At 48.2% G+C, this 26,155-nt stretch overlaps 9 protein-coding genes across 9 annotated transcripts; 5 read left to right on the top strand and 4 right to left on the bottom strand.

Annotated features, from left to right (window-relative positions):
- Nucleotides 1–176: 176 nt before the first annotated feature.
- On the bottom strand, nt 177–2,314 carry FOMMEDRAFT_120915 (spindle pole body protein). The gene is made up of 8 exons (XM_007265268.1): nt 2,034–2,314; nt 1,799–1,981; nt 1,250–1,748; nt 1,085–1,192; nt 887–1,032; nt 678–828; nt 397–623; nt 177–335 (listed from the first exon to the last, which is right to left on the bottom strand). Exons 1-8 carry the CDS (start codon nt 2,262–2,264, stop codon nt 270–272), a joined length of 1,611 nt encoding a protein of 536 aa, XP_007265330.1. The 5' UTR covers nt 2,265–2,314; the 3' UTR covers nt 177–269.
- Nucleotides 2,315–2,465: 151 nt separating this feature from the next.
- On the top strand, nt 2,466–4,719 carry FOMMEDRAFT_120913 (Rsm22-domain-containing protein). The gene is made up of 7 exons (XM_007265267.1): nt 2,466–2,868; nt 2,921–3,203; nt 3,257–3,405; nt 3,462–3,643; nt 3,707–3,847; nt 3,906–4,242; nt 4,290–4,719. Exons 1-7 carry the CDS (start codon nt 2,475–2,477, stop codon nt 4,595–4,597), a joined length of 1,794 nt encoding a protein of 597 aa, XP_007265329.1. The 5' UTR covers nt 2,466–2,474; the 3' UTR covers nt 4,598–4,719.
- Nucleotides 4,720–4,752: 33 nt separating this feature from the next.
- Nucleotides 4,753–5,800, bottom strand: FOMMEDRAFT_83306 (ribosomal protein L1; the record flags this gene model as incomplete). Its single annotated transcript, XM_007265266.1, has 5 exons — nt 4,753–4,820; nt 4,879–4,999; nt 5,054–5,275; nt 5,303–5,548; nt 5,609–5,800. The coding sequence occupies 5 exons, from the start codon at nt 5,798–5,800 to the stop codon at nt 4,753–4,755; spliced, it is 849 nt and encodes a 282-aa protein (XP_007265328.1).
- Nucleotides 5,801–6,505: 705 nt separating this feature from the next.
- On the bottom strand, nt 6,506–6,904 carry FOMMEDRAFT_154829 (uncharacterized protein; the record flags this gene model as incomplete). Its single annotated transcript, XM_007265265.1, has 4 exons — nt 6,506–6,603; nt 6,658–6,750; nt 6,806–6,829; nt 6,889–6,904. The coding sequence occupies 4 exons, from the start codon at nt 6,902–6,904 to the stop codon at nt 6,506–6,508; spliced, it is 231 nt and encodes a 76-aa protein (XP_007265327.1).
- Nucleotides 6,905–11,138: 4,234 nt separating this feature from the next.
- On the top strand, nt 11,139–11,897 carry FOMMEDRAFT_154828 (uncharacterized protein; the record flags this gene model as incomplete). The annotated part of the gene is made up of 2 exons (XM_007265264.1): nt 11,139–11,248; nt 11,759–11,897. 2 exons carry the CDS (start codon nt 11,139–11,141, stop codon nt 11,895–11,897), a joined length of 249 nt encoding a protein of 82 aa, XP_007265326.1.
- Nucleotides 11,867–13,623, top strand: FOMMEDRAFT_105854 (guanine nucleotide binding protein beta subunit 2). The gene is made up of 6 exons (XM_007265263.1): nt 11,867–12,045; nt 12,111–12,253; nt 12,316–12,796; nt 12,852–12,983; nt 13,040–13,352; nt 13,412–13,623. The coding sequence occupies exons 2-6, from the start codon at nt 12,145–12,147 to the stop codon at nt 13,421–13,423; spliced, it is 1,047 nt and encodes a 348-aa protein (XP_007265325.1). The 5' UTR covers nt 11,867–12,045; nt 12,111–12,144; the 3' UTR covers nt 13,424–13,623.
- Nucleotides 13,624–15,416: 1,793 nt separating this feature from the next.
- On the bottom strand, nt 15,417–20,054 carry FOMMEDRAFT_167052 (uncharacterized protein; the record flags this gene model as incomplete). Its single annotated transcript, XM_007265262.1, has 7 exons — nt 15,417–16,729; nt 16,793–17,134; nt 17,211–17,528; nt 17,589–17,974; nt 18,032–19,225; nt 19,276–19,407; nt 19,466–20,054. 7 exons carry the CDS (start codon nt 20,052–20,054, stop codon nt 16,676–16,678), a joined length of 3,015 nt encoding a protein of 1,004 aa, XP_007265324.1. The 3' UTR covers nt 15,417–16,675.
- A 183-nt stretch (nt 20,055–20,237) lies between these two features.
- Nucleotides 20,238–21,446, top strand: FOMMEDRAFT_154825 (uncharacterized protein; the record flags this gene model as incomplete). The annotated part of the gene is made up of 2 exons (XM_007265261.1): nt 20,238–20,242; nt 20,762–21,446. The coding sequence occupies 2 exons, from the start codon at nt 20,238–20,240 to the stop codon at nt 21,444–21,446; spliced, it is 690 nt and encodes a 229-aa protein (XP_007265323.1).
- Nucleotides 21,447–21,785: 339 nt separating this feature from the next.
- Nucleotides 21,786–25,910, top strand: FOMMEDRAFT_145929 (uncharacterized protein). The gene is made up of 2 exons (XM_007265260.1): nt 21,786–23,281; nt 23,343–25,910. Exons 1-2 carry the CDS (start codon nt 21,887–21,889, stop codon nt 25,617–25,619), a joined length of 3,672 nt encoding a protein of 1,223 aa, XP_007265322.1. The 5' UTR covers nt 21,786–21,886; the 3' UTR covers nt 25,620–25,910.
- The last annotated feature ends 245 nt before the right edge of the window (nt 25,911–26,155 follow it).

Below are 26,155 nucleotides of genomic sequence, written 5' to 3'. Positions count from 1 at the left end.
TTCACGATCAGAAGCCCCAAAATGACAATGCGCAGGGACGAAATGAATCCCTGCCCTCCGAGTCGGACTAGTCAAACCCGAGTGAGGCCAGCTTGGCCTCATCGGTTCCAAATATAAATGCCGAAAAGTCTTGAGGCTTTGTCTGCACTTCTCAATGTTTCCGTTACCCATAGATAGCGAATCATACATTGCATCCACCAAATAGTCTATCTTAACGCAAATTTGTCAATCGGAGAGACTACTTTATTTCTACCGAACAGTCGTTAAGATCATCGCCCGTCCACGGCCATTTTCTGTTCATCAAGAGGAGTAGGTTGGTCTCTTCTTTCCCAAATCTAAATCAGGTAATTCGCGTATGAGGGTACTACATGAAAACGTTAATGAGTGGTAACTTACCTGAATAACGGTTTCGCCTAAAAATATCATCTCCTTTCTCACTTCTTCCACAATCAAATCTTGTATTTGATACCACTTCTCGTTATCACCACCGCCTGAGCCGGCTCGCAAGTGTACTTTCCAGGCTGTGTTCACTTTGTCGCGCGTTGTTCCAGCTACGGACTCGTGAATTACGTTGGCGATCAGATCGTATACTGTACTGGGATGATTTGGCGGAGCATCCAAGTCTTTGGCGTGTCAGTCACTCCGGGAACCAAAACAAAGACTTGAAGTTCACTCACATTCGCTAAAGTCCACTCCTCGCAGTGGGAAGTTCACAATGGTCGGGTTCTTCTCTTCGACGAAAATGTTTTTCGTAAAGCGCTTAAAGTGGAGAATGAGATAACGGGGTAAGCGCTGGCATTTGAATCGCCGTAACTGGCCCAAATATTCCTGGGTGGAAAGTACTGTGAGAGCGGGGGTCGCGGACAACTTTTGGAAATCGACTTGCCTGAGTTGTTCTACCGTCATACTTTGATAGCACAGACGCCAAGCTAACTTGAGGAATGATGTTCTTCTCGACGGAGTCCTGGAACAGCGGAGGAGGGGGGAGATCGACGGACAAAAAGAGGAAAGGTGATGTGGTTGTTTTCGTTTCTGAATTGAAAATTCTGGTCATCGTCTTTCCATGACAAAATCAGGAACCAACCTCTGTCAATATCAAATTGAGGACGGTGACTTGATTCTCCTTCTGGTTTCACAATGACCTGTTGCGTTTCCATGCGGAGTTCTCCTTGGAACGTAGAATAGATAATACCTTTTAGACTGAAGAGTGAATATTGGGGGACAAGACAAAGGACCAATAAAAACGCACTAGAGTTTTTCTTTTTTGATCCTCCCATATCCTTGTGAAGTCGATTAAGAAGCCAACCCAGGAATTCAGTCGGATCACCTTGCTCCTCTAACCTAAATTTTCCCGTACTGGCACGACCAACCTCCTGCAAGAACTCGTGTGGACTGACTTGATTTTTGAAAAGCCGTGGATTCCACAGCTTCTTTGCTAACCCAGCGAATCGTTTCAGGAGCTCGCTTTCCTTCCCGCCGAAGGCAGAAAGAAGCAGGTAGTCGCGTAATGGTGGTATGTGCGTTAAAGCAAGGATAATGACGTTCATGTGATCATGCCGTTTGATGTTATTCAGTCCAACGTATCCAGGAAGGTATGGTTTATTTGAGAGGTCGTAGGATAGCTTTGTCAAATGGGACGGGGATGATAGCGATGCAATTGACTGAGGAGTAAAAGATGGAGCCAAAACAAACGATATGTCCTCTAGAGAAGGATCGGAAACTATGTATCCGTCCGGAAGAACGTAAACCTGTAGCAGTTAAGCTTAAGTAGGCGAATGCCTATTGTGGCTTGACACACCTTCTTGGTATCCAAGTTTATGAAGACATGATGATCGTCGTGTATCGAATGGGCGTAAGCGTAGGAGTTTCGGCCTCTTCCTTGGAAGTACTTCCCGCAAACAAGACAACCGTAGATGTTTATGTTTGACAAGCAAACAGAGCATACTTTCTCAAAGTCGAAATCGAGGGCTGCACGGTTTACCTGTGACGAAATATATCAATATGGTATTTACGACAAATATGCTTTGACGGACCGTGTCGAGGTACATGTCAGACGTGTGTGTGGGTTCGCCAGAGTTCTTAGAGTCTTCGTCGTAGACGTCTTCATTCAGTCCATCCTCTCCGTGTTCCGGTTGTAAAGGTTCCTCCACACTCTGCTCTACCTTCTGTCCGTCTTCAGAAGACTCTATACTCAGTCTCGCTTTCTTCACGGGTCGGGCCAATGAAGCATCCGAACCCTGTTTCTTTGATCTTGTTTTCGCCATCTGTATTGAATAGCGAGCAGTTTAAGAGAAGCTTGGGAAATTTGAGGGTGCGTTAGGTGAGGATTTGAGGCGCGAGATCTCTGCGTGAACTTGAAGGGACGCGTCCAGCAAGTCACGTTCTCAGCGCTTCTTCTCGGTCCCGCGCAACACAACGGAAGCTGAAAGGATTTCACTACTGAGAGACGCTCGTTCGTTCACCACCGTCCAAGCATGCTAAGTGGTCAATGCCGAGTCGCTACGCGCCTATGCTGTCGGAGATCCGCATTCAACGCTGCTAAACTATCTTCGTCTCCGAGACTATCCTCTCACGGGCCTAACGCACCTCTGGAGCTTGATCCTTCCTTACAAGACTTGCTGCGAGATGCGGACATGGCATTGCTCAAGCACAAACCCTCGGAACCGGCTAAAAATGGGTCTTCTTCCGCAAAAGAACTGGAGATTCTTGAGTTTGACGAGTCATCTACCGAACGAACGGAAGACGGAGAAAATGACATAGTAACTCCAAAGGAAAGAAAATCTGCTAGGGCTGCATTTGGGAGCAGAGGTATTGGCTCTGTTTTCCTGCCCATGGAGCTCCGAGAAGCTATCGAAAAGGTCATCGGCGGTCAGTCATCGTCCGCTTGTTCCGTGCAACGAATTAATTGACTGGCTGTTAGGGGGCGACAAGCCGCGGCTCCATGAAGATGCAAAGCGTCTATTCCGCGAAGACGGAGATAATGGCGGCGACTTATGGCATACAAACTATCAAACGGACTACAAGTCTTGGAAACAGACACAACGCCATGAAGAGAGAGACGGTACTGCTTTTGCATCAGTCGCATTACCAGCGCATTACTCTGCTGTTTACGCCGTTTTCGACCACATTAAACACAGACTGGGAGATGATTGGAAGGTACGGAACATAATAGATTGGGGTTCTGGAGTTGGTAGTGGGCTATGGTATGCCTTATTATATTTAACCAGGTCTGGGCCAGGACCTAACTTCTGCTCAGGGCTAGTATGCATGCATTTCAGGAAGGTTCAGAAGAGCAAGACGGGAACACTGCTCTTGAACCATCACTATCCCGGTCAATTATAACGTCATACCTAGGTTTTGAAAAGCGCAAGGGGCTCTCCAACATGGCTAAGAGACTTATCGAAGGTTCGACGCGGCTAAAATCCATGCCGTCTTGAGCTGACTCTTCCTTCCTTGGTCAGATTCTAATGTGGGCTCGGCCAGTGTCCGGTGGCACAAGGCATACAGTAAGGACGAGCAAATTCAACGTTCCGAAGGAGGCGATGTTTTGGCTCTTTCCGCCTTCCATCTCTCTTCGCTTCCGACTCCCGCAGCTAGGAAAGAGATGGTAAAACAAATGTGGTCCAGTGGAGCGGAGGTAATTGTAAGCAAGACCCTCTAGCTTTGAAGAGAATACCTCCAATGGTTAAACTTCTGTAATGATTAGGTTCTTATCGACCATGATACCTCTACTGGGTTCACAAGCATCATTGAAGCAAGAGACCAGCTCTTGCGCATGGGAAAACGAGAATTGCAAGACTCCGAGATCCAAGGCGATCCGATGACTGGATGTCATGTCGTTGCACCGGTGAGTCCAGATGAGAGGTGGCTATGACTTGTACTGATGATACCTCATCCCGTGGTAGTGCCCCCATGATGGCGCCTGTCCGTTGTTTAACTCCGGGAAGCCCAGTCTAAAGTGTACGTTTTCACAACGTTTGCAAAGACCGGCATTTTTGCGCAAGACGAAGCACGTAAGAGCGGGACATGAGGACATGGGATACAGTTATGTTGTCATTCGACGAGGGCAGAGACCGTCAAAACCTCGGATCGGGGAAACAAGTGACACTTCTGGACAGAACATTGCCACTGATGCAGAATCCGCATCGAGCATTCGCCTTGAAGCTTACGACTGGCCGCGAATGGTATTCCCACCCCTTAAACGGAGCGGACATGTCATCATCGATGGCTGCACCGCTGAAGGTGCGCTGATTTCATTTCACCAGGTGCAGCTTCTCATTCTATTGTAGGCAAGATAATGAGAATGACCATCCCTCGGTCTCAAGGAAAACAACCGTATTACGACGCCCGCAAGTCTTCGTGGGGTGATATTTTCCCTCACAAACCAAAGAATCCCCCTCAAATACGTTATGAACCTAATGACAGTACAACAGATCCGTCCTCATTGCCTGGGTCGGACATTGGAAAACGGCGAGTAAAGGAGAAGAAACAGGACCCTACGAGCTACGAAAAAATTTACGCCGATTTGAGGGAAATCCAAAAAAGTAGACAAAAAATGTGGGATAGGCTTTTCGTTGCTATTGAGGAGGAAGTTTAGAGTAGCTTTCTAAACACTGTACCTCATTGTATTGACAACTGACTTTACGACTTCAAGTGCTTTTGACCGGTAATCACACCACTCCATCTACATTAATCATTAATAGCATTTGAAGACCTAGCCCGCACCTCTATTGCTACCGTTCTATTAACATCTTAAGCATCGGAAATTTGTATTCCGGGGCCCTGTGTCGAACTCAGTACTACACGCGTAATTGCATTTACTTTGGCATCATTAGTTATTGTTTTCAGAGAAGGCGCTGGACAAAAGATGTCACGCACCGGGCTTGGGACCAGCCTTTGACTGACGGGTGGCTGCGTCAACGGTGTTTCCCGTTGACGCTTTTACGACGCTGAGAAAATGACGTGCATTTCGTACAACGTCTTCGATCGGGAAGTCCATCTGATTGCACGTCAAAAGGTGATCATAAACTATGTTTTGACATGGGGATCACACCTTAGCTATGGCTCCACGAATGGTACCTGCTTTGTCACCCCTCCACTCGCTCGAACCCGAGATTCGTCGTAGGTAACCCACAACGTCCTCGGTCACAGTCCCTCGGCGTTCTGATGGCATCAATCCCCTTGGGCCCAAAACCCGACCAAGCTTCGGGGTGATTGCGCGGATGAGTGACGGTGTACAGAGGAACAAGGTCGCTGGATAACGTCCGTTTGCCACCTAATCGGAAGCTCGGTGTCATCTGACAGAATAACCTATGTGATAGGAAACCCTTACCCCTTCAACAAGCTCCGTCCCCCCAACGAAGTCGGCGCCTGCTCGTTTTGCTTCGTCTGCCTGACGTCCTTCAGCAAATACGAACACGCGATCCCTTGTCCTTGCCTTGACCTCTCGCGGAAGATTTATTCTCCCCTTCGGAATAGCGGAGCCGCGCTTCATTGCGGTCTTTACGACGAGCTCAAAGGTTGAGTTTGGTCTGGCAACTTCGACGGCCTTCAGAGTAGATAGCTTAGCCGCATGCCATAATTGGATGTCGAGAGCAACAGTACATACCCGTAAAATATTAACAGCATCTGCGAGCGGCATTTTCTCGTTCTCATAAATGTTTTTCCGAGACTTGAGAGCTTTCTTTCTTTCCCTTGCAGCTAGTTTAGCCTTCGTCGGAGCCGGTCGAGGCTTGTCTTTGCGAAGGTATGTTGGCCTTGAAGAGGTGAAATGCCTAGCGAGTGCACTGGCACCCGGCATGGTATGTCGCATTGGACATATGAGGCAATTGAGTGTTGACCGACAGGGTCTTGTAGGGAAAACGAGCGATGGGAGCATGATGGACACGCGAAGTACGGTACGTGCTCAATGGCCGTCTGAACGCGACAAGACAGAAAATACCCTGTGGCTATGCTGACATTTCTCTCATCCAAAAGCGGATGATCGTCGCTTGTACCCGAGGGCTTCGATCAAAGCTGGCGTCCTGTTGACAGTAATAGCCTTAGTCTTATACATTTTGTGCGGTGTATACGCACTCTTACTTGCGCCTATGCTTAATAGTCTCCGAGACAGACAGACAGACAGACAGACAGACGGCACTTGCGTCATTCTTCTATCTCAAACAGAGAGCTGTCAGCAACAAATGCTACCATTGTACCACCTCTGAGGCTCTGATCCGTGAGCATGCCACTTCTGAAAGGCATAGCCCTCAGTAGAAAAGTCTATCATAATGGCAGTTCAAACTGAAGTGTGAGAAGAATTTACACGTATTCAGCAACCAAAGAAACGAAGAGTACTTTCAATGAATTCTTTCTCTTCTTTTAACTTACGTCACGCACGAGTGTTTGCAACTTTCTGTTTGATATAGGTGTCTAATCCAGAAAATTCAATTGCACGAGTCTACAAACGCATATGCTGTTTCTATAGTCCTCAAACTACCGAAGACAATGCTGTGGCGCGGCGTAGCTAATAACCACGAAGAACTGTCAGAGCCTGTGCTGCAGCGCGTTCCTTCGCCTCCGCCTTATGAGATGCACACGCTTCCCCAACAGGACTGCCGTTATCTAACACATGAACAAAAAGTAAGTAAATAGTCACTCTCCCACGGATCGACGTACATTTGCATGTCACAGACCATGTGCGGTGGTTTTGAGGACCGTGTGGAACTTCTACCCAAGAAATAAGATGTGCCTGTCTTCTTCCTTGAAGAACTTCATGAAGGTTAGTAAAAGAGACAATTCTCGAGACTTGCAAAGATGTGCATACAGTTGTTGAGCTGAATAGTGGACTCTAAAAGACGTTGTGAGCAAGAGGACAACAATGGCGATTAGACAAGATAGAATACGAACGTATGTTCTGGGACATGTTTTCAGAGGATCTGAGCGACTGAACTATGGGTGGTTGACTGCCATTCAGTTCTCAAAGAAGCGAGCTTTTATTCTCCATTCATTGCCGTATCAGACGGCGTTTGAGCAGACCGCATTGGCATCCAGTTTCGGGGTGCAACATAATGGCCCGCAAAAACGGAGAGCGACCGGGCATCCAGAACGCTAGCAGGACAAATGAAAGTATACTTCGGCACAACATTTGTCAAGTCTGAAGACGGCTATACGGCATTATTAAATGTTCAAAACAGACGAAAGCGCACCAGGAGAGGCAATTAGTGGAGCAAAGGAGATCAAATGCAACGTGGTTGTCAGTCAGAAACAGTCCGTTTAGAGTTGTGAATATATCACAGGGACAGAGGCTGTCAGGGACAAGCGATTGGTATTCTACCTCTTGAGATCGCCGGTCGACTTATTCACAAGTCAGCGCCAAATTTGGGCCCGACGCAACGTTAGTACTTATCGTCTATCCAGACAGAGCGGCTGCTCAGTTCGCCGAAGTGGTAAATTCTAAAGCATAATGCCTATGCGACCAGAGCAGCTCCGGTGGCATAAGACTAGGTTAGCACGCCTGATATGACCCTCGATCATTAGCTAGTAAAAAAAAGCGTCGATGAAGTCGGATGAAGACACAAGCAGACATTGGTCACAAGATCCAGCACAGCAGTAGATCCTGAGTTCGAACTGATGTTGTTGCCACGGCCCATGCGGTCAATGTTAGAGCGCCCATTTGACAGGCCGAGACACCTTCATGAAAAAATAAAAAGGAAAGACCTAGAGACCAACGTCTTTGCGTAAGCCGCCTTCGTCTCGGAACAGGTGAGAAAACTCAGGGAAATTGACAGAGAACACGGTTGGCCGTGATAAGATCTGATCGTAGGTTTCTGCATTTCATGCGGCCGGCGCATCCACCTGCAGTTGACGTTCCGTGCATCAAGATCGAAATTGGACGTCGTCGACTAGTTACAAGTAGTCTGGCTGTGCTGAGATTGCAAGTGCCTGTAGGACCCGTGTGTGATCGACGCTCCCCCCCTGCACATAATGCCACATGATATACTGGTGATGCGTATAAAAGAGTTGTTCTTCCATACAGGTGCCATGAAATTCGTCCGAGGAGTTGTTTTATCCAGTATATCTGTAGACAGTGTCACCACCTAACAGAACATTATTTTCGTCTTCCAAGTCACTGGATGTCGCTGAAGACACTTACTGATCGGGAACTGGCCAAGGACAGGGGGCCGATGGGAAACACGACACAGCCGAGGGAGCGAACGAGCTACAATCGACATTTATCCCAATAAGACATGCAGAGCGTTAATGCATCGTACCTGAACGACATATCATACGCGACGGACCACCGCTGTTATAGGTTGCCGACGATAAATTGCCCCAGGAGTAGACGCATCAGGACCGAGAAAGATTCCGTCAAAATAGTCATACGGCAAGCAGATTCCTGTGTTGGTATAAATGTACAAGCAAAAGAAAGTACTAAGCAGACGGCAAACGAACATCGAATTCCATTGGCAAAGGCTAAACCAAATATGGCAATGTTAAAGGAGTGCCATTGTGTATTTAGGGCCGGTATGTCGGAATCTAAACGATCAGCTTGGACTTTGGTACAGCAGAGAAGATGTGATTAGCTCGATGACATTGTTAGGACCAGCTTTCGTTCAATTCATTATGAAATTTATGCATTACGACCGTGTATTTTGACTGAGAACTCTAGTTTTGGTCTGAGCAGTTGTTCATGCATTATGATTTGATTCAAATGAAATATTTTTCACTCCGCGGGGATGTGAATCGACGAATCGACGATTACCATATTTGTGCGCTCTTCGAAATTTGAGGCCACCGCTGGCGCAAACAAGTATCAATTGTAATAATTAAATACTAGCAAAATCGCAGATATATAACCTCTTGCTTAATATCTGTCCTTGATCGAAGAATAAATGCATAGGCAAACTCAGCAAATAGTGTAATACAAATACAAAATAATTCCGCTGTGGTGAAAATTTGATCGCTACAGCAACGTCAAATTGTGTGGCAAGATCCCAATAAACATAAGGTAACATGTCAACATACAGAGAGTTACCTAATATGATGAGGATTTTAATATTATAATGTAACTCACGGATCTTTCTTGGGCCTGACGAAATTGTTAAGTGCTTCATGTCGCTGCCCTGTACGAGGTCATTCCACTCTCACAGTCCCTCCCGGAAATAAAAGGAGGTCTAATGAATCAAGGGCGCATTATTTGCCGCGAGAGTTTTGTCGTTGTCTTTCCCTTTCTTTCCTATTAGACATGGAAACCCAACATTTGACAGTCGGATTGCATTATACTGTCATGGACATTACTACTATTTCAGCACGAGCACATGCATTTCTTAACAATCAAGTATACATTTCAAGACAGCACTATTTACAACTGAGAGAGGGCGTTGGGTTTGTTTGTTTATCTACATGCTGCAGACTCCACAACAAGTTCTGAAAACAACTCCTAGCCCGAGAGTTCAGCATGCCTTGCTGGGCAGATACTTTTCATTGCCTGCTCAGAGGCTATTTCGACGGAATCTTGTTTACCTTTCGCTCGACCAGTACCAGCAATTGTGCCATTGTCTAATAAATGTTTATCTGGGAGGGAACGAGTGCAAAAAGATGTACTTACATGTGATAGTAGTAACCCAAATGCCATTGTTATGAGGACCAGTGAGTTCGGAGTTGACACTGAACAGATTCTGTGTGCCCTTGGCTTGCAGAAGATTGTTGAGTTGCATCCTCCATTCGGTCATTTTGTGTTACGGCTGTCTAAGACGGATTAGAATAGTAGTCGGTGCTAAGATGAAGCAAGAAGAGCTGCACCGAAAGATTAAATGCTAAGTTGAGTGATGCGCTTTTTCGAGTGTCGAGAAACTAGTATCGAAGGGTTGGTTGTTTTGCTACAACTCCAGCTTGACTCTGGTTCGCTTTTATGTTGCAGTCTGGCGTTTATCCATCCACCACATTTCAGCAGACCACAGCGCTAGTTGACCCCGATCGCGAACTCATACGCATTCGGAAGAAAGACCGTACCGCAAAGTCGAGTGCTCCAGTCGGGAACTACAAATCTTTGGCCAGGGTTTGCGGGTTAACGTCGAAGCGCTCCTCAAGTCGGCGAATGGGGGGGGGGCAATGTTGTAAATATTGTGGCGGTTTTTGCTAAAAGAGCTGCAATAGAATCGGAAGAACAACAGATCTCGGCAGATTGAAGCTATAATTTGGAGAACCGCATCGAATCCACCCTACCTAAGGAGCCAAATAAAGAAGTTGATACGCCTATCTTTGTTGCATATTTCGAGCTATGAGCCGGGGAACTCGTAATTACCTTCGCCCAACCTCCCCCCACTCTCTAGAACCGGCGCCAGACTCCACGGGGAAAACGAAAAAAATTGACAGACATCGGGAAGGAAGTTTGCTCAAGTATGGAGCACATGAGTACTTCCCAGAAGAAGTCATGTATATGCGATCAACCGCAGGGCATAGCTCATAGCTTTGATAGATGTAGTGAGCAAAGTCAAATTCCAGTGAAAAAGGAGCAGAACAGATAATGAAAAAGTTAAAACAGATCCAGGTTCGAGTCGCGAGAAATAATCTGTAAAAGATTCCGAATTAATCACGAATGATGGTTCAAAACCAGGGAGAACAAAGGTCTGGCAACATCCTAATGCCCATCGAGGGGAGGTGTGTCGGAGCTCTTGAGTCTGCATTCGGTCTGAGGAGCTACAATCATGTGGTCAAGGAGCAAGTGTTGGTTACAGGGAACACACGTCCGGGATTTTCCTTTGGCAGACGATCTCAGCGAAAATTAAAAAGAACCGAGATTACTGAAGGGCGCTAAAAGGAACACTGGAACTTCCAGGACACGGTCTTCAGATAGTAGAGCGCCGGTCAGTGGCCATTTTACCCTTCTTTTTTTACTCCCTCCCCGGTGAATTTCGCGCTCTGCCACTGATCATCAGGAGTCAGTTATGAGTCGCCACACTCATCGTCATACATACGTTACGCCGTAATCGCGCATTATGCAGTGTGTAACAGACGCCCATTTCGTTCCCCAAGAGCCAAGAGTTTAGTAGGTGGACATTGAGGCTATTGCCAAACTGTGCAATCGGCTGGCATCATGAGGACATACTACAAGCATCAGTCCCTCAAACACATAGGCATGAATGAGATCGCGCAGTATGAAAGAGGGGGAGGGCGGCGTACATCGGAATTACGTTCATACTGCAGAGTCGCCGCGAATCGACAAGAACGAACTGCCGCGAGGCATCATAGAGAATGGTTTCCCGATGTATTCGAGGACGGCGAGACATGCATAAGATCATAGGAGATGAGTCTTCCTTACACAATGCTATTGCACAATTTCTAGCCTCGGACCGGAGGCAGTTAGGGTGGCTGGTCGTCTCCGTATCCACAAGAAGAGCATCAAGGAAATCAGCAGTTGAGCAAACAGGTGCTCCGGAGTTGCAGTCAAGAAAGTCCCGGTATCTGAAGAAGGACTGAAGCTGTAGCTAAGGGACTAGATGCGCACAGAATGCTGTAACGGAAAAGATACCTTAGGCACTTATTGTTGGATGGAGTGACACTGGAGTTAAAAATTAGACAGCCTCCCCCCTCACTCCCCGGCTTGGGGGACTGAAAAATACCATAAGTATCTTAGTGACTGAGCGACTCGATACTGAGATATCTACTTCGTAAAGGAATTTGTCGATTAAAATAGCTTTCGCGACAGTTTTGCTGTGGTGTACTAGGGATCACACATAAGAGCCAGTGAGAAAAATGGACGGACCCTTTTTGGAAGTTTCCGGCGTGCGACAAGCCTGCCAGATTGGGCATGCCTTGTGAGATTCGGTTCGTCGCGCATCAACGACGGCCAAGTACAAGTCTCCCCATCACCATCGTCAGCGTTGAGGGCCGCCTACTCCATCGGCGTCGTCTAGCGGTCTCTTCCTCGACGCAGCGCTGCGTTTCCGCTTCTTTTTGGTCTTTTTCGTCAGCGACCCCCTATCACTTCGTCACTTTCTCACCCATTGCCCCGGAAGAAAACATACGCCTGCTTCTCGCCCAGCACACCTAACCACTCATCAGGCGAGCCCTCTTCTTCCTGTTCTTTTTCTTCTCAACGCGTGCTGAGCCTTGCCTTCTTGCTCTAGGATCTCGCTAACAGCCTTCTGGTGAACATCGAAAATGTCCCAGCAACAAGATATCCAGGAACGCATCGCCGCCGCCCGTCGCGAGGCTGAAAGTCTCAAGGAGAAGATTAGGGCAAAGAAGGAATCATCGGCAGATACGAGCTGTGAGTTCTATGCTACCTTGGCTGGTCGATGCAGGGTTGGCTCACATCTTTTTACCATCAAGTGCGTGCAATGGCGGCAGAAGTTGAAGCCCTGCCTCGTATCGTCATGCGCCCACGTCGGGCACTGAAGGGCCATTTGGCAAAGATTTACGCCATGCACTGGGCTGCCGATCGCCGTCACCTTGTCTCGGCTTCGCAGGATGGCAAGCTTATCGTGTGGGATGCGTACACTACTAACAAAGTCCATGCTATTCCTTTGAGATCGAGCTGGGTGATGACGTGTGCCTACTCCCCGTCGGGCAATTTTGTCGCTTGTGGTGGCCTGGACAACATTTGCTCGATTTACAATCTGCAGTCAAAAGACGCAGGCCCCATGAAAGGCGCCCGTGAACTCAGCGCTCACTCTGGGTATTTGAGCTGCTGCCGTTTCATCAGCGACCGACAAATCGTCACGAGTTCTGGTGACATGACATGCATGCTGTGGGACATCGAAGCTGGTGTTCGTATCCTTGAATTTAGTGATCATACTGGGGACGTCATGAGGTAAGCATTTCGTATTTATATGTATTATGGGTAAATTTGATGCCGTCCCTTCTAGTCTGTCCCTAGGGCCCAGTCAAAATGTTTTCGTGTCCGGCGCTTGCGATGCCACTGCAAAGCTGTGGGACATCCGCAGCGGGAAAGCAACGCAGACTTTCTCCGGACATGAATCGGATATCAACGCGGTAACGTGCGTACACCTGCCCTTATTGGATTTTTTCTGTTTATTGATAAGCTACCGTGTAGTTTCTTCCCGAATGGTGATGCATTTGCGACCGGTTCGGACGATGCATCCTGCCGCCTCTTTGACATTCGGGCGGATAGGGAACTCAACACTTTCACACACGACAACATTCTTTGCGGCATCACCTCTGTCGCTTTCTCAATTTCTGGTCGTATCCTATTCGGTGGTTATGACGATTGGACGTGCAATGTGTGGGACACGCTCAAGGGAGAACGTGTCGGAGTCCTCACTGGCCATGAAAACCGAGTAAGCTGCTTGGGAGTGAGTAGTGACGGCATGGCACTTTGCACTGGAAGCTGGGACAGTACACTGAGGGTCAGTGGATTTTTTTGTGGTTCTTGAAAGGGGTGCCAGGATTGACATTTTCATTTTAGGTCTGGGCTTAGTTGAGGACACTGATTCAAAGCTGGTGCTTTCATGGCGCGTATTCCCTGTTGTCGCCTTCGAACTCGTTGCACATTCCACCACTCTCCTTAACATACCTTTTGCGTTGCTGTCGTCTGTACCTGATGTCTATTATTTCTCCCTCGTTTCGTTTGCTTCTCTTTTATTTTTCTGCGGTTTGCTTCGCTTTCATTATGTTTCGTCTCTTATCATAAAGTATATATTAACTTGAAAGTATGCTCTACACGGAGAGTCGGAACATAGCTTGCCTTTTTTCCATCGGAGCAGACAACACGTCGCCACGTGCGTCGTCGCGTCTCAAAGCACGACGTGTACATAGATAGTGCATGTTACTGCTCACATCAATCAACAACTTAAACAAGTACTCAGTTACCTACCTTCGCCCAGTTAGACATTGATTCATCTCGTCTCAGATACACTTCCTGAGATGGCGGATGACGACAGGAAGGCCAAAGCTGCTAGAGCGAAGGCGATGGTATGTCCTAGAGACGGCATCTCCTTCACACACACTATGTCGTCGAAACTAAAGTCTTGCATAGCTGAAGAAGCGCCAGCAACAAAACAAGAACGGCGCTGTTCCTTCAAGTTCTGGAACGCATTCTCCAAGTGCTTCCATCTCTCGAACGTCGACACCAGCACCTCCAGAATCAAGCGTTGAAGTGAAGTCACCGTACGTCTAGCTCATGCAATTCATTTGTTGGAATGTACATGAACGAAAAAGACTACCTTTATAGAATATCACTGTCGTCTGTCCACGATGCCGCCATACTTTTTGCCAAGTCGGAAGCTGTCGAGGCGCTGTTGTCACAAACCGCTAGCTCTAGGCAAAGTCACCCTGATGAAGACAAGAATGCTAGGCTACTCCAGGACCAGCGACAGACAATATCTCTGCTTGTTTCCGAAAAGGCGGCTCTTGCTGAAGCCGTCGAACGCTTGGAAGGTGTTGATTCAAGTGTGTCGACCATGTTACTGTCCACTACGCATACTAATCCTGATGCTCTCTTTTATAGAATTGCAAAGTAAGGAGATCGAATTAGCGGAAAGTACACGAGAATTAGAAGGACTGCGAAGTGAACTATCACAATTCGAAAGGGAAAGAAATTCATACGTTGCTCAAGTACAAGAAATTGGGGCTCGGAATGCAAGCCTAATGACTAAACTACGTGAACAAGTAAATTTCATGCCATAGCCTTATTCTTCGTGGCAATTTTACGAATGTCTGTTTTCAAGGAACGAGATTTACATTCCACCCGGAGTGAAGCTGATGGTTTGAGGTCACAGCTGAAGGAAAGCGAGCGCAAAACGCGAGAACTTGAGGAACAGATTCAAAACGACGATCGTGTGGAAGTGCTTGAAACGAAGATCAGGAATACACAAGACCGTGCAGAAGAAGTGGCATTCCAGCTATCCAGGTTGAAGCAGGTAAGAAACTTAGTCTGGGCATCCGAATCTAAACTAACGAACTATGTGATAGGCTTACGACAAGCTCAAATCTGAATATGAAGAGTTGCAACATGAATTGCAGAGACACTCCACGACGGAGCAAGAACTTAATACCCGGATTGCTGACCTTGAAGGGAAACTTCGTTCTTCTGAGGAGAAGCTGGCCGCACTCTCAACTGAATGCGATTCACTCGTTTCTGCAAATGCTACCACTTCCGCTGAACTCCAAGCAAGCCAGGCTTCCAATGAAGGACTTAATAGCAAACTATCTCAAGTATCTGCAGACCTCGTTGCAGCCATGCGTCAGATGGATGGCTCTCAGGCAGAGTTACGATCAGCTCTAAGACGTGCGGAAGACGCTGAGGCAGCGCAACGCGATCTACAGGAGGAAGGAACGGGTCTAATACGCTCACTCGAGGAGATGCGTCCCAAAATCGTAGAACTAACCAGCACGAAGCTAGAACTAACAGAGCAACTCGAGCAACTCACAACATCTTTGAACCAGAGGGACAACGCGATAGCAGAACTTGAAGCTCAGCTGGAGAGTCTCAGAACGTCATCGGAAGAAGCACATCGAGAGCGCGAGAAACTGGAGAAAGAAAAAGAGAGGGAAAAGAGTTCTGCTGAAACTGGCCAGGTAGAATTGCAAAAGGCGTATAACGAACTGCAGGCTCGGTTCGATGATGCCTTGGTCGCCACCAGAGAGATCGAAGCGGATAGAGGAAAGCAGAGGCAAGCGGCGGTACGACTACAAGAAGAGGTAGATCGTCTTCGTTCTGTCGGGCAGGTTACCCAAGAGGAGATCGATTTGTTACGTTCTCAACTGGATGAACAAGAGAAGGCGAACGATGATGAGAGTAGGCTGCTAGAGGAACTACAACAAGAGGTCGAGGCTCTTCGAGCGGATGCCACAGCGAAGGAAGAGGAGTTATCCTTCCTACGACAGGGTGGTCAACCATCCTCTTCGCCGTTGCAGTCATCGCAGAGCCTGGACGACGAAGTAAAGGGTGCAGTAACTCAACAGCTCGAGCTCGAGTTGTCCAGTGCGAAATCGACGATTCGAGGTCTGGAATCATCTTTATTTGACTCGGAAGCGAAATACCTCGCGTTACAGAAACATGTCGGAACGATTGAAGATGAACTGTCGCATTTACGAGTTACTGCGGCGACTTCTCACAGGCCTGCGCAAGTCACTCGAGGTTCTACCTCTGGTGGGCGACATTCGGACGATCTTCGTCGAACTTCCTTTACATCTCAACGGTCCAATAGTACACCCCGTCTGGCACCAATGGCAGTCATTGATGAAGGATTGCCACCGGTAACACGCCGTCAGCGGCACATTAGCCTCGCTATGTTACAGGCACGGATGTATAGTGAGGCAGAAGCGGCAAGTATCCACGCCGCAGCGTCCAAAGCGCCACAGTCGGCCGCCGTCGGACACGGACACGAACACAAGCACTCAATTGCGAGTAGCATGGACAGCAGCGTGTTATCATTGCGCTGGCCTCAGTTCCTCGATGAATCACACGTGTTTTGGTGTGCATCGTGTAAAGGTGATTTAATTGTGCTATAGTATTACTTTCGAAGGGAATTATTTACTTTGCATACCGTATTTTACTTGTCCGCTCCTCTCACCTCCCTTCTCCGCTTCTCACCGTTTCTCACCTCCTTCCCGCTTATAATTTACAATTTCAGACAGACCAATTACAACGAACTACAAGAGCAGGTTCAAGCGTAACGACGATTGTAAGAAGCGTGTACTGAGTCGTGATTGTTCGTAAGAGACTTCCTCATGAAAGCTCGTCCCTTCTAGCCTTGAGCTTGGTCAATTGAACAAGAAGGTCCTGAATGAAATACACTGCTATCAGCATGCCGAAATACTAAATCAAAGTAAAGGAAAAACGGACTTTAGCTTCATCCGCGTTCAATGTCCCTTTGCCCTCATCTTCACGGACGCTCATCTCGAGGCTGTCAAGGACCTCGCCAAACAGGTCGCGATAAGAGACACCGAAGAAATGGCTCAGCTTAGCAGCGCGGCGTCTCCGAACCTCGAAGGGCGTTACTTCTGTTTTGACCTCGGAGATTGTGTATTCTGACGCCAAGGAGGTATAGGATGCGCGCAGAGGCAACGAACGGCGACGTTCAGATAGAATGGAGCTGCCGGAATGACTCTCCCGCCTATCTCGGTTCCCCATTGAGAGATCCTCGTTAATGTATTCGTGAAGCTCGACCAACGACTTTCTGTCATCCTGTGAAAGCAACAACATAAGTATCAACACGTAAATCAATCGGACTGTGACGGGTGTTGTTTAGTAGATAACGTACATTATCAACGATGTTCGTCAACGAAACCAGTGAATTCCTGTAATGATAGTATACATCGGACTGTCCATCTTGAATCGATTCGGTCTCTCCTGAACTTAGCAATCGTTTCGATGACTCTGCGGTTCCTGGCCTGTTGCTCCGCTTTGCTTTGTCCTTTCGATAGGCTGACCTATTCATGTTTCCGCCACCGCCGACAGGCGAGGAAGGTGCAGACCTAGCGGCAATCTTTGTCTGCATCATGTGCTTCCCAACGGCACGATTCGCGGGCCGAGTTTGGGCAGAGTGGAAAAGGTCCTGTGGTGGCTGCTCACCGAATAACTACAGCAACGATTAATGAATAAAGGCACGAAACATCGCTTATCCACAAAATTAGCTCACCTTCTCCATTTTTAGAGCCCTCTTAACGACAATGGCTTTCTCCTTTTCGCTCAACTCCTCTTTCACACGCTCTGAATCAGGTAAACGCTCGGAAGGCCTTGAGGACGCCAGACTGTTCCTGCGCTTTCCCCGCATCCAAAGTCTCGTTGCAGAAGTCGCCTCTCCGTCCGACACTGTCGCTGGATCCTGCTGTAAAAGCTCAGGAGCTATTGGGGGAAGAGGAGCACCGATGTCGGGCCCGAGGACGAGTTCCGTAGGAACACGACTACCGAGAAAGCGGTGAAGCTTTGCAAGTTTTTCACGCTTCCTTCTGCGTTCTTCTTCCGCTTGCTGTTCATCTGTCACGCTCTCGGCAAACGAATATGTCGAAGAAAAGCGAATAAGATCTAGGGGATGCCGTTATTCAGCAACCTGCATATCATGAAAGTTTTTCAAGTACGTACTAGTACTTTCACGATCGGCCATATCCATGAATGAATCTGAAGCGTTAATGATAGTCGGGCTCCTAATTGCGGTATCCCCACTTTTCTTTCGTGACGACCGCGGCGTCACAGCATCTGGGCTATCGAATGGAGACAGGGAATCATCTGAGTCATTTCCTTGACTTCGGAACCTTATGGGACTCAAAGAAGTCGTCCTTTCCGCGCTCAAAGTCGGGAACTGCGATTCGTGGAGACTCTTTGTCACAAGAGACATATTCATAGGATCAGAGACTGACATCGCCGCACGAGCATGCGCCTTTCGAGAGGGCATCACGGGAAGCAAACAGTTCGTGAGAACGGGTGAATCCACAAGGTCTTCAGCACCAGATATAGGCGATGGCGTTTGTCCAAATAATTGTGTCAACTTGCGTGTCTTGCGTACCAGTTCAGCTCGCTCCTGGGGGTTAAGATAGTTGGTCGTTGGTGGTAGTGACTCGTTTCGGCTGGAGTTAGCAGATGAAGATATCAGCAGGTGATATGGAACGAGCCCGGGAAGCTTCGGTGATGAAGAAGGGGACGGTGGTTTTGAGATCATTGGGGTTTTGGAAGGAGGCTGAACAGATCGCGAGCGGCGGAAATCAGGCTTTGGAGTCGTGGGTAGAGCGGGCTTTTGACCAGAAGCTGATCGTCCCGACAGTTCAGAAGACGACGAAAGCGGGCGACGAGGTGGAAGATTATAATCAGAGCTGTCTATGGGTTTGTTATGAATAGGGTATACTCCAACAGGACTGGCAAGCGGAGTATGCTGGGGAACAGATCGTTCGTGCTCAGCCGGTGCGTGGGCTGATGTGTCAAGATTAGACTGTTGAGACACTCCTTGATCTTCGACGGAAACCGAATCAGCTTCGCTGTAGAAAAGCGAGCTGCGATTCCCTACGCCAAGTTGATCGGGTTCCATGGGCGCAGCAACAGGCGAAGGAAGTTCGTTGTAAGCTGATGCGGGATAGATCGTGCTTGAGACACTGATGCGGGGCTCATGAATCGTAGACTGAGGGTCAATACTTGAAACAGTCGAATAGATAGACTCTCGCGAGCTGAGAGGAGCCTGAGATAACAAGGGCCACGGCCTGGATGGCAGCTGGACCGAGCTTCTCGACGCATCTGCGCTTGCAGATGTACCTGTCGAATTAAACGGCAACGGCTTATCCACGGAAGCTGTTCGCATCGTAAGCAAATTTAGGCTCTTAAGAAGGACATGCACTTACCGGAGAAGCGAGACTCAGCGCCCCAGGAGTCTCTTATTGAGCCAGCTGAGCTTCTACGCGGCGACTTCGGACCAAATTCAGCGAGATGGTTCACGAGCTTGGTAGTGTCAGCGGACGACCTTCGATACATCACTAACGACAGTACGGTGAGTTGTGACGGCTTGGGGAGGAGAAGAGTGGCATTCCTCACTATAAGCATCCATTCCATCTGTTCTTTGCGCTTCAGGAGGGACACCCTTGATAGACGAACGGCTCGAAACAGATGTGGGTGAGGCAGCACAGCCGGTTGATGAACGCCGAACGTCCGAGCTTCGGTCCTTCATGAGCTCTGAGGGTCGTCCCGACGACATCGGCGCCTGGTGGCCGCTCTGAAACCTATACGTGCGAGGGAGATGCGTCTTTCGCGGGGGCGCAGGGAGACCGCGTACTACCGAAGACGGATCACCCGTAAGCGCGACCGCGACGTCTACACTTCCAAACTTGGCTTCTCTTGCTTCCTGCTCCTGACGCTCTTGGGCCCGAGCTCGCTCGTCCTCCAAGAGAAGGGCCTCGATGTCCTTTGTGATGAGGAGACCAGATAGCCGTGAACTCTGCTTCGGGGTGGTCTGTGGAGAGACGTCGATGTCGGACCCGAGGTCTACGAAGCTGAGCGGGCGATGATAATGGGAAGAGGAATCAGGAACGTCGCGGGATGGCTCGTGGACGTTGTCAGGAGGAGAGAAGGAAGAGGAGGACTGGGTTACGTTGTCTTGGCGGTGTTTTGCCTTCCACTTGATCATGGCCAGCCAATTCTGTTAATGATGTTCCACGCAGAAAAATCCGGGCCAGGGGTAAATATATGGCAACGCCTATTTGGCCGACGGCACGGATACTGTAACGTGATCCCTCTTTTCAAAGAATCCCTCTTTTCAATTTTTGCATTTGCACACTTTACACAATACCTTACACTACCAAAAAATTCAATGAGGTATATTTGTACTATAGAAAATATATTGTGTCTTTTTTTCTGTAAAAAAATTGATGAAAAAATTAAAAAATGGTAAATACTACTTTTTCCAATGGTAGCTTCAATTGTAATTAGCTCTATTAATTTTATTAGTAGATTTTTTGTTACAATCAGGCTTCTTATGTTTTCTATACATGCATAAGTGTTCTTATTATAATTTGTGAGTAGTATGCTGATTGTTGTGAATTAAAATTGTAGAAAGATTGGTTGAGAGTGACAAAAGCGTGACAATTGTGCTAAAGTATTATAGCAACATAGTGTGTTCACAAAGCTTACACGCGTCAAATCATTGTGACAACTTGTGACAAAAATTGAAAAGAGGGATCCTCTCCCTTCCTGCCTCAAAAAAAATCGTAAAAATTTTTTTGAAAAGAGGAGCATGTTTATAATATATAGATATACATATGTACAAATTTTACAGTTAAAATAATGTGTGGTTGTGGCTGTAGAAAAAAATTGAAAAGAGGGATCATGTTACAGTACGGCTGCGAGGGACGGGCGGACGCCGCGGACGCGCCTTGACGGGACGAGGGAGGGTGGGGAAAGGAAAAGACAGGACAGACGCGTGGGTGTGGTGGACGCGTCCTTGGAAGAAGAAAAGAGTGCTGGATGGAAAAGTCGGCGAATTTTTGTACGCGAGTGGGTGAGCAACTGGGCAGCAGCAGCTCCTCTCAGTTATTCTGTCTGTCGTCAGGGCGCGCCGCGTAGCATACATCCAGGTCCGGCCAGCAACCGTATATTGCAAATCCCATTCACGCCGGCGGTCTTAGCGTTCTCCCATCATTCCGTTCTTTCCTTTTGTTCACTCTCCACCCCCATATTTCATATTCCAGACACTTTTCAGCATCCCCGTGGTGCGCCTGCCACGCGCCGACAAACTCCGGATCCTATTCAGATGGAGACGCGCAGGCGTTTCACAGAGTTTAACCTTCTGGCGAATAGGCTTACCCTCGCTAACAAGAGAGGGTGGGCGACAACGCACACTCGTCGTACAGGACAGCCAAGGCGGAGGCGAGTTGCTGTCCGTGTCGGCGCGCGTTGTCAGCCTGCAGGCACATCATTCACGCTGCTAGTCATTCTGATCTCCCACCATCGCTTTCTCCGTGAGGATCCAGTCAAGCAGTACAGACGTGGAAAGCATATCTACATAAACGTCTTAGACTAGCGATTGCAGCATCTTACCCCACACAGAATGTTTCAACTAATCAACCCCACACGCCGTAAGTTTGCAAGAGATTGATGCGAGTCATGTTTTCCAGATATTAGAGATGAGATAATCTCTTGTAGCATCTGTTTGGTCTTGTTATAGCGATGAATAATGGTTTTTTATGTTAACGATTAGATGATCTCTGTTCATTGTTTGTACAGTGTTCATGCGTGTGTTACTGTAATTAACAGGGGGGGAGAGTTTTGCAAGTTGACCACGTGCATCTTCTGAAGCTCGTGACACACGCGAAACACGTGCCCGTGACGTCGCCCACACTCACCGAAACGTTCGTCGCAGCGACGCCCAAGACCTGTCCGTGTATCTTGTTACTTTCCTACCATTGCATGCCCAGCTAGCCCTAGGAGCAACTTTGCTTACTTGCTTGCCAAACTCGGCGCATGTCTTTCAAGGCTCTCGTCTATGCCTACGTGTTAGGAGGCCTGACATTCATCCCCTTACTTATTTGTGCTGCTATTGCCTGGACTATTTACACGTCTGTGCCCGTTGGAGATCCTGATCCTTCAAAACTCGAAAGGAAGAAGCTTGCGGAGGAGTCAAAAGAGGACGAGGATGAACAGACTCATCTGACCGTCAACGACCAGCCGAAGCCACGTAAGGCATGGCTCACCGTCAGGCGTACATTCGAGGAAAAGGAACAGGACGGATCATACGTGAACATGATGCGTACATTCTTGGACTCGCGTTCTAAGGACCCGAAACGCTCACGGCCAAAGGATATGTGGTACGTCGTCCTCAAGGGCAATGTCCTTTATCTGTACGAAGACGAGTCTATGACGGAATGCGAGGCGGCGATCCAAGTTTCTATGCACGAAGTCGTGATTTATCCAGAAGGCCTTATGGATGGAGAATTATTCACAAAACGCAATGCGATTTGTTTAAAACCCTTCATCTCCCCCAAGGTCCGTAGTAAGGAACTTGCAAGTGTTACACGCGAAATGGGATTCGAGGAAGAGGACGTGAACAGGCAGGTCGCTGAACTCGATGTTAGCGAGAGGAAGAAAGAAAAGGAGCGCAAGAGGCTAGAAGAGGTTGAACGGGTGAAAGCAGAGGCAAAGAGCGAAGCGTTTGATAGGTCAACGCCTTGGTTTATTTTTGTACGCTCATGCGTGGACATGGAAGACTGGTATCTCGCGTTGGTGCATGCCGCAAACTATTCTGACAGTTCCTCAACACTTGAGCCTGTCCGTCCCGTCTTCTCACCTGCCGACATGAACTACCTCGTCTCAACACTAGACGAACAACCAGATGTCATTCCTATGCGCTGGTTGAACGCATTACTCGGACGCATATTCTTCAGTTTCTATCGCACGAAGAACCTCGAGTCTTTCATTATTGGCAGGTTGATGAAGAAGCTTTCGAAAGTCAAGATGCCGTCATTCCTGCAGAATGTATCCGTAACAGAGGTTTCAGTGGGGAATACCCCTCCATCCTTTAGCAAACCAATGCTCAAGGATCTGACCAAGGAGGGCGATGCAGCCTTAGAGATTCGCGTCATGTACAAGGGCGAGATCAGGTTGACAGTTGAAGCTACAGCAATCATCAATCTCGGCCAGCGGTTCAAGACTTACACCGTCAAGCTGGTACTGGCAGTTGTCCTTCGGAGACTCGACGGTAATCTATTGATAAAAGTAAAGCGTCCACCGACGAATCGAATATGGTATGCTTTTACGCAGCCGCCAGATATGGATCTGGACGTCGAGCCTGTTGTGAGTGACAGACAGATCAAGTGGGGGATGATCTGTAGCACTATTGAGTCGAAACTCAAGGAAATCGTGAGCATCCTGCAGATTACTTTTCACGTCCATTCTAGTTGCTTAACTTTCCCTTTCTTAGATTAATGAATCCATTGTCATGCCAAACATGGATGACATCGCATTCTTCGAGTCGTCTCAATATATGCATCGCGGTGGTATCTGGGCTGATGCTAGCCGCAAAACAGAATCTGAGCCGGATGTTTCCGGAGAGCCAGAGAAACAGAACGTAACAACTATCGATGTCAATGGTGACGTGCCCATGAAGTCACAATCTACAGACGTCCTTCTAGAAACACACCCTAATGTACCAGCTGATTCGGTGACAGAGGTGGACTCTGATCGCGTAGAGACTGCATCCGCACCAACTCTATTACAGGATCCACCGAAACGACGTTCATGGTTCGGGAGCATTTCAGGAACCACTACTCTAGAAGAAGAGGACGAAAGTGCCAAATCAAATCAGATCGAACAACTTCCCGCTTCTGATGATGACGACCGAGGAAGATCGCTCAATGTCGATACAACTCTTAGAAGGGCAACGTCTGTACCGGCATCTAAAAGTTCACCTTTAGAAGAGTCGGATGTGGCGCAAGAAGCTGCACAAAGTGGATCGACACTTACACCCGAGGCTTCGCAAGATAGCTCTTCTACGCACTCTCGGTCCCGGTCGCTGTCATCCGGAGCGAATGTACTGGGTTCTGAACAGGCGAACTCATCTAGGGAATCATTGAATACACGTGGGACAAATGCGACTTCGTTCCTTTCAACGCTCAGGCAGAAAGCAGATAAGCAGGCGATTAGCAATACTGCGAAGGAAGCTATGCGGAAATGGAGCGCAAACTGGAATGGGTTCAAGCGTGAACACATGAGTGGACAGAGCAATAGTAACGCTGAGGAGAACATCGATGGTGCTTCGCAAAGTAGCGGCAGTAGCTCGATCTTCTCATTCCCTACCAAGGGCCGCAATTACGCAGACATTCGTGCTGCTGTATCTGGGCGGAAGGAGAATGCAATCCCTGAAGCGGCGCGTGAAGGGAGCTCGTCCTCGTTACCCATCGACATTCCTAACAAGAATGATGGCGAAGAGTCTGAAAATGCGGCTGGAAGCTCGTCTTCGTCATCTAACAACGAATCCAAACTCTCGGCATCGGTTTCGCCTCAGTCTTCTCCTAAAGCTCCGTCTTTACTTCGCAAAGAAGCAACTCGCGCGACTATCTCTCCTCCTAGAGTTACGGCAGACACTCACACTGCTGACAATACGACACCAGCCATTGTAACTCCAACCGAGCCAGTCGTGGTACCTCCTCCTATCAAGACGCAGCCCTCACAAGGTGCTATGATGACCATCCCTGGCATTCACGCCAGTCATCGTGGTGATATTCAGTCTTACGGATATACACCACCTGCACTACCTTCTCCTGCGTCAACAGAAGGCAAACCACGCACTCAAGCGGTCCCTCCGGCGATCCAGAGTGTGTACAGGCTATTTAGGAGCCCGACTTCGAATTCTTCTATTCTTCAGCAGCAGCAGGAACAAGTGGGGGTCACGCAGGCATCGCCCAGCTTATCGCATTCACCGTCAGGCAGGTCCGACCGTTCTATGAACATCCCAGCCGCACCAGACGCGAACGACGACGTTACTCCTCTTTCCCTTACACCGGTCGCACCAACCAGCCCAGGTGAAAGGACACCCGTATCAAGTAGTAGACCTACTCCGCCACCACTCCCACCACGTTCAGTCCCTTCGCCGCGTCCTACTTCGACTACTTCAACACCGCCTCCCTTACCAGCACGACGGGACTCTATGAACATAAACATAAACACGCCAGTGACTGCACAGGCGGATATCACTATCGCACCGAGTGCGTCGGATGCGTTGAGGATGATTGCAAGGCAGGATGATACGAAGAGGAAGGATATTGAGTCTTCACCGGAGTTACGGGCAAGGGGGAGTAGTGTGTCTTCGAAAACGAGCATAAACACGGACTCGCATCCAATCACGCAAGTGAACAAGAACGCAAATCACAAGACGAAAAGGACCTCACTTGGTGCACGGAGAATTACGTCTGCTATTATCATTTCTGACGAGCCGGAGTCGATGCACGGAGGCGGCAGCGATCCTCAACATCAGCTTCAGGGTAATAATGATGATCTTACTCGTGGTGAGGCATCTCATACAACAGACGGAGAAGAACAACAACGGCAATCTGAAACTGAAGCACAACGTCAATCACAATCTGACGCGCTTGTTAACCCTGTATCTGCGAGTACAACAACAACTGAGGTTTCACCGCCCTTGAAGCCGAAACCACCTCCCTTACCACCGAGACGAGGTTCTTCTACACTCATGTCTTGACCCCTCGCACTTCAAATCTCGAGTCTTCCTTTTTCAATCCCTCTTTCTTGATTTCTACGTCCGTTTGTGTCTGCGCCTGACTTGCTTTGCCTCTGCCTCGCATTTCATCCAAACCCATCATTCATCATCCCATCAACGCTTTTATACTTTTCCAGTTGTAACATTTACATTTACACTACAACCACACACCTCTCACCACGCATTTGTCTCTGCTCTTCAACAGAATCATATGTACGATGTCATCGGATCTCGAGTTTGTTTTAGATATATACAATAACACGCATATTTACCTCATAGAGTTACAGGACCAGTAGACTTGTAGGGTCCAAAGGGGTTCGTAGGTAGGACTCAAATTCACAGGGTTTACTAGTACTGTACCCATCTGTATGGGTACAACCAGGTAGAGTGCGTTACCTGTGGAAATTGGAAACCTAACTATGTGGACGCGTTACAGTTGCTAATACAGACAACCAGACGGACGTTGCCGGAAGTTACTATACTACATTAGTATTAGTATATAAATTCAATCGTAACAA

Source organism: Fomitiporia mediterranea, assembly GCF_000271605.1.
Source record: "Fomitiporia mediterranea MF3/22 unplaced genomic scaffold FOMMEscaffold_5, whole genome shotgun sequence".
Classification (NCBI taxonomy): Eukaryota; Fungi; Basidiomycota; class Agaricomycetes; order Hymenochaetales; family Hymenochaetaceae; genus Fomitiporia; species Fomitiporia mediterranea.
This window is presented reverse-complemented; position numbering and strand designations above follow the sequence as displayed.

Coding starts and splice junctions, on each gene's coding strand:
- FOMMEDRAFT_120915 (XM_007265268.1), bottom strand. CDS start 2,264: ATGGCGAAAACAAGATCAAAGAAACAGGGTTCGGATGCTTCATTGGCC. Junction 1,193..1,249: donor ATCAAAAAAGAAAAACTCTA/GTGCGTTTTTAT, acceptor TCAGTCTAAAAG/GTATTATCTATTCTACGTTC. Junction 829..886: donor ATGACGGTAGAACAACTCAG/GCAAGTCGATTT, acceptor CTTTCCACCCAG/GAATATTTGGGCCAGTTACG.
- FOMMEDRAFT_145929 (XM_007265260.1), top strand. CDS start 21,887: ATGTCTTTCAAGGCTCTCGTCTATGCCTACGTGTTAGGAGGCCTGACA. Junction 23,282..23,342: donor AGTCGAAACTCAAGGAAATC/GTGAGCATCCTG, acceptor TCCCTTTCTTAG/ATTAATGAATCCATTGTCAT.
- FOMMEDRAFT_120913 (XM_007265267.1), top strand. CDS start 2,475: ATGCTAAGTGGTCAATGCCGAGTCGCTACGCGCCTATGCTGTCGGAGA. Junction 3,204..3,256: donor GGAGTTGGTAGTGGGCTATG/GTATGCCTTATT, acceptor ACTTCTGCTCAG/GGCTAGTATGCATGCATTTC. Junction 3,644..3,706: donor CCAGTGGAGCGGAGGTAATT/GTAAGCAAGACC, acceptor TGTAATGATTAG/GTTCTTATCGACCATGATAC.
- FOMMEDRAFT_105854 (XM_007265263.1), top strand. CDS start 12,145: ATGTCCCAGCAACAAGATATCCAGGAACGCATCGCCGCCGCCCGTCGC. Junction 12,254..12,315: donor ATCATCGGCAGATACGAGCT/GTGAGTTCTATG, acceptor TTTACCATCAAG/TGCGTGCAATGGCGGCAGAA. Junction 12,984..13,039: donor TCGGATATCAACGCGGTAAC/GTGCGTACACCT, acceptor GCTACCGTGTAG/TTTCTTCCCGAATGGTGATG.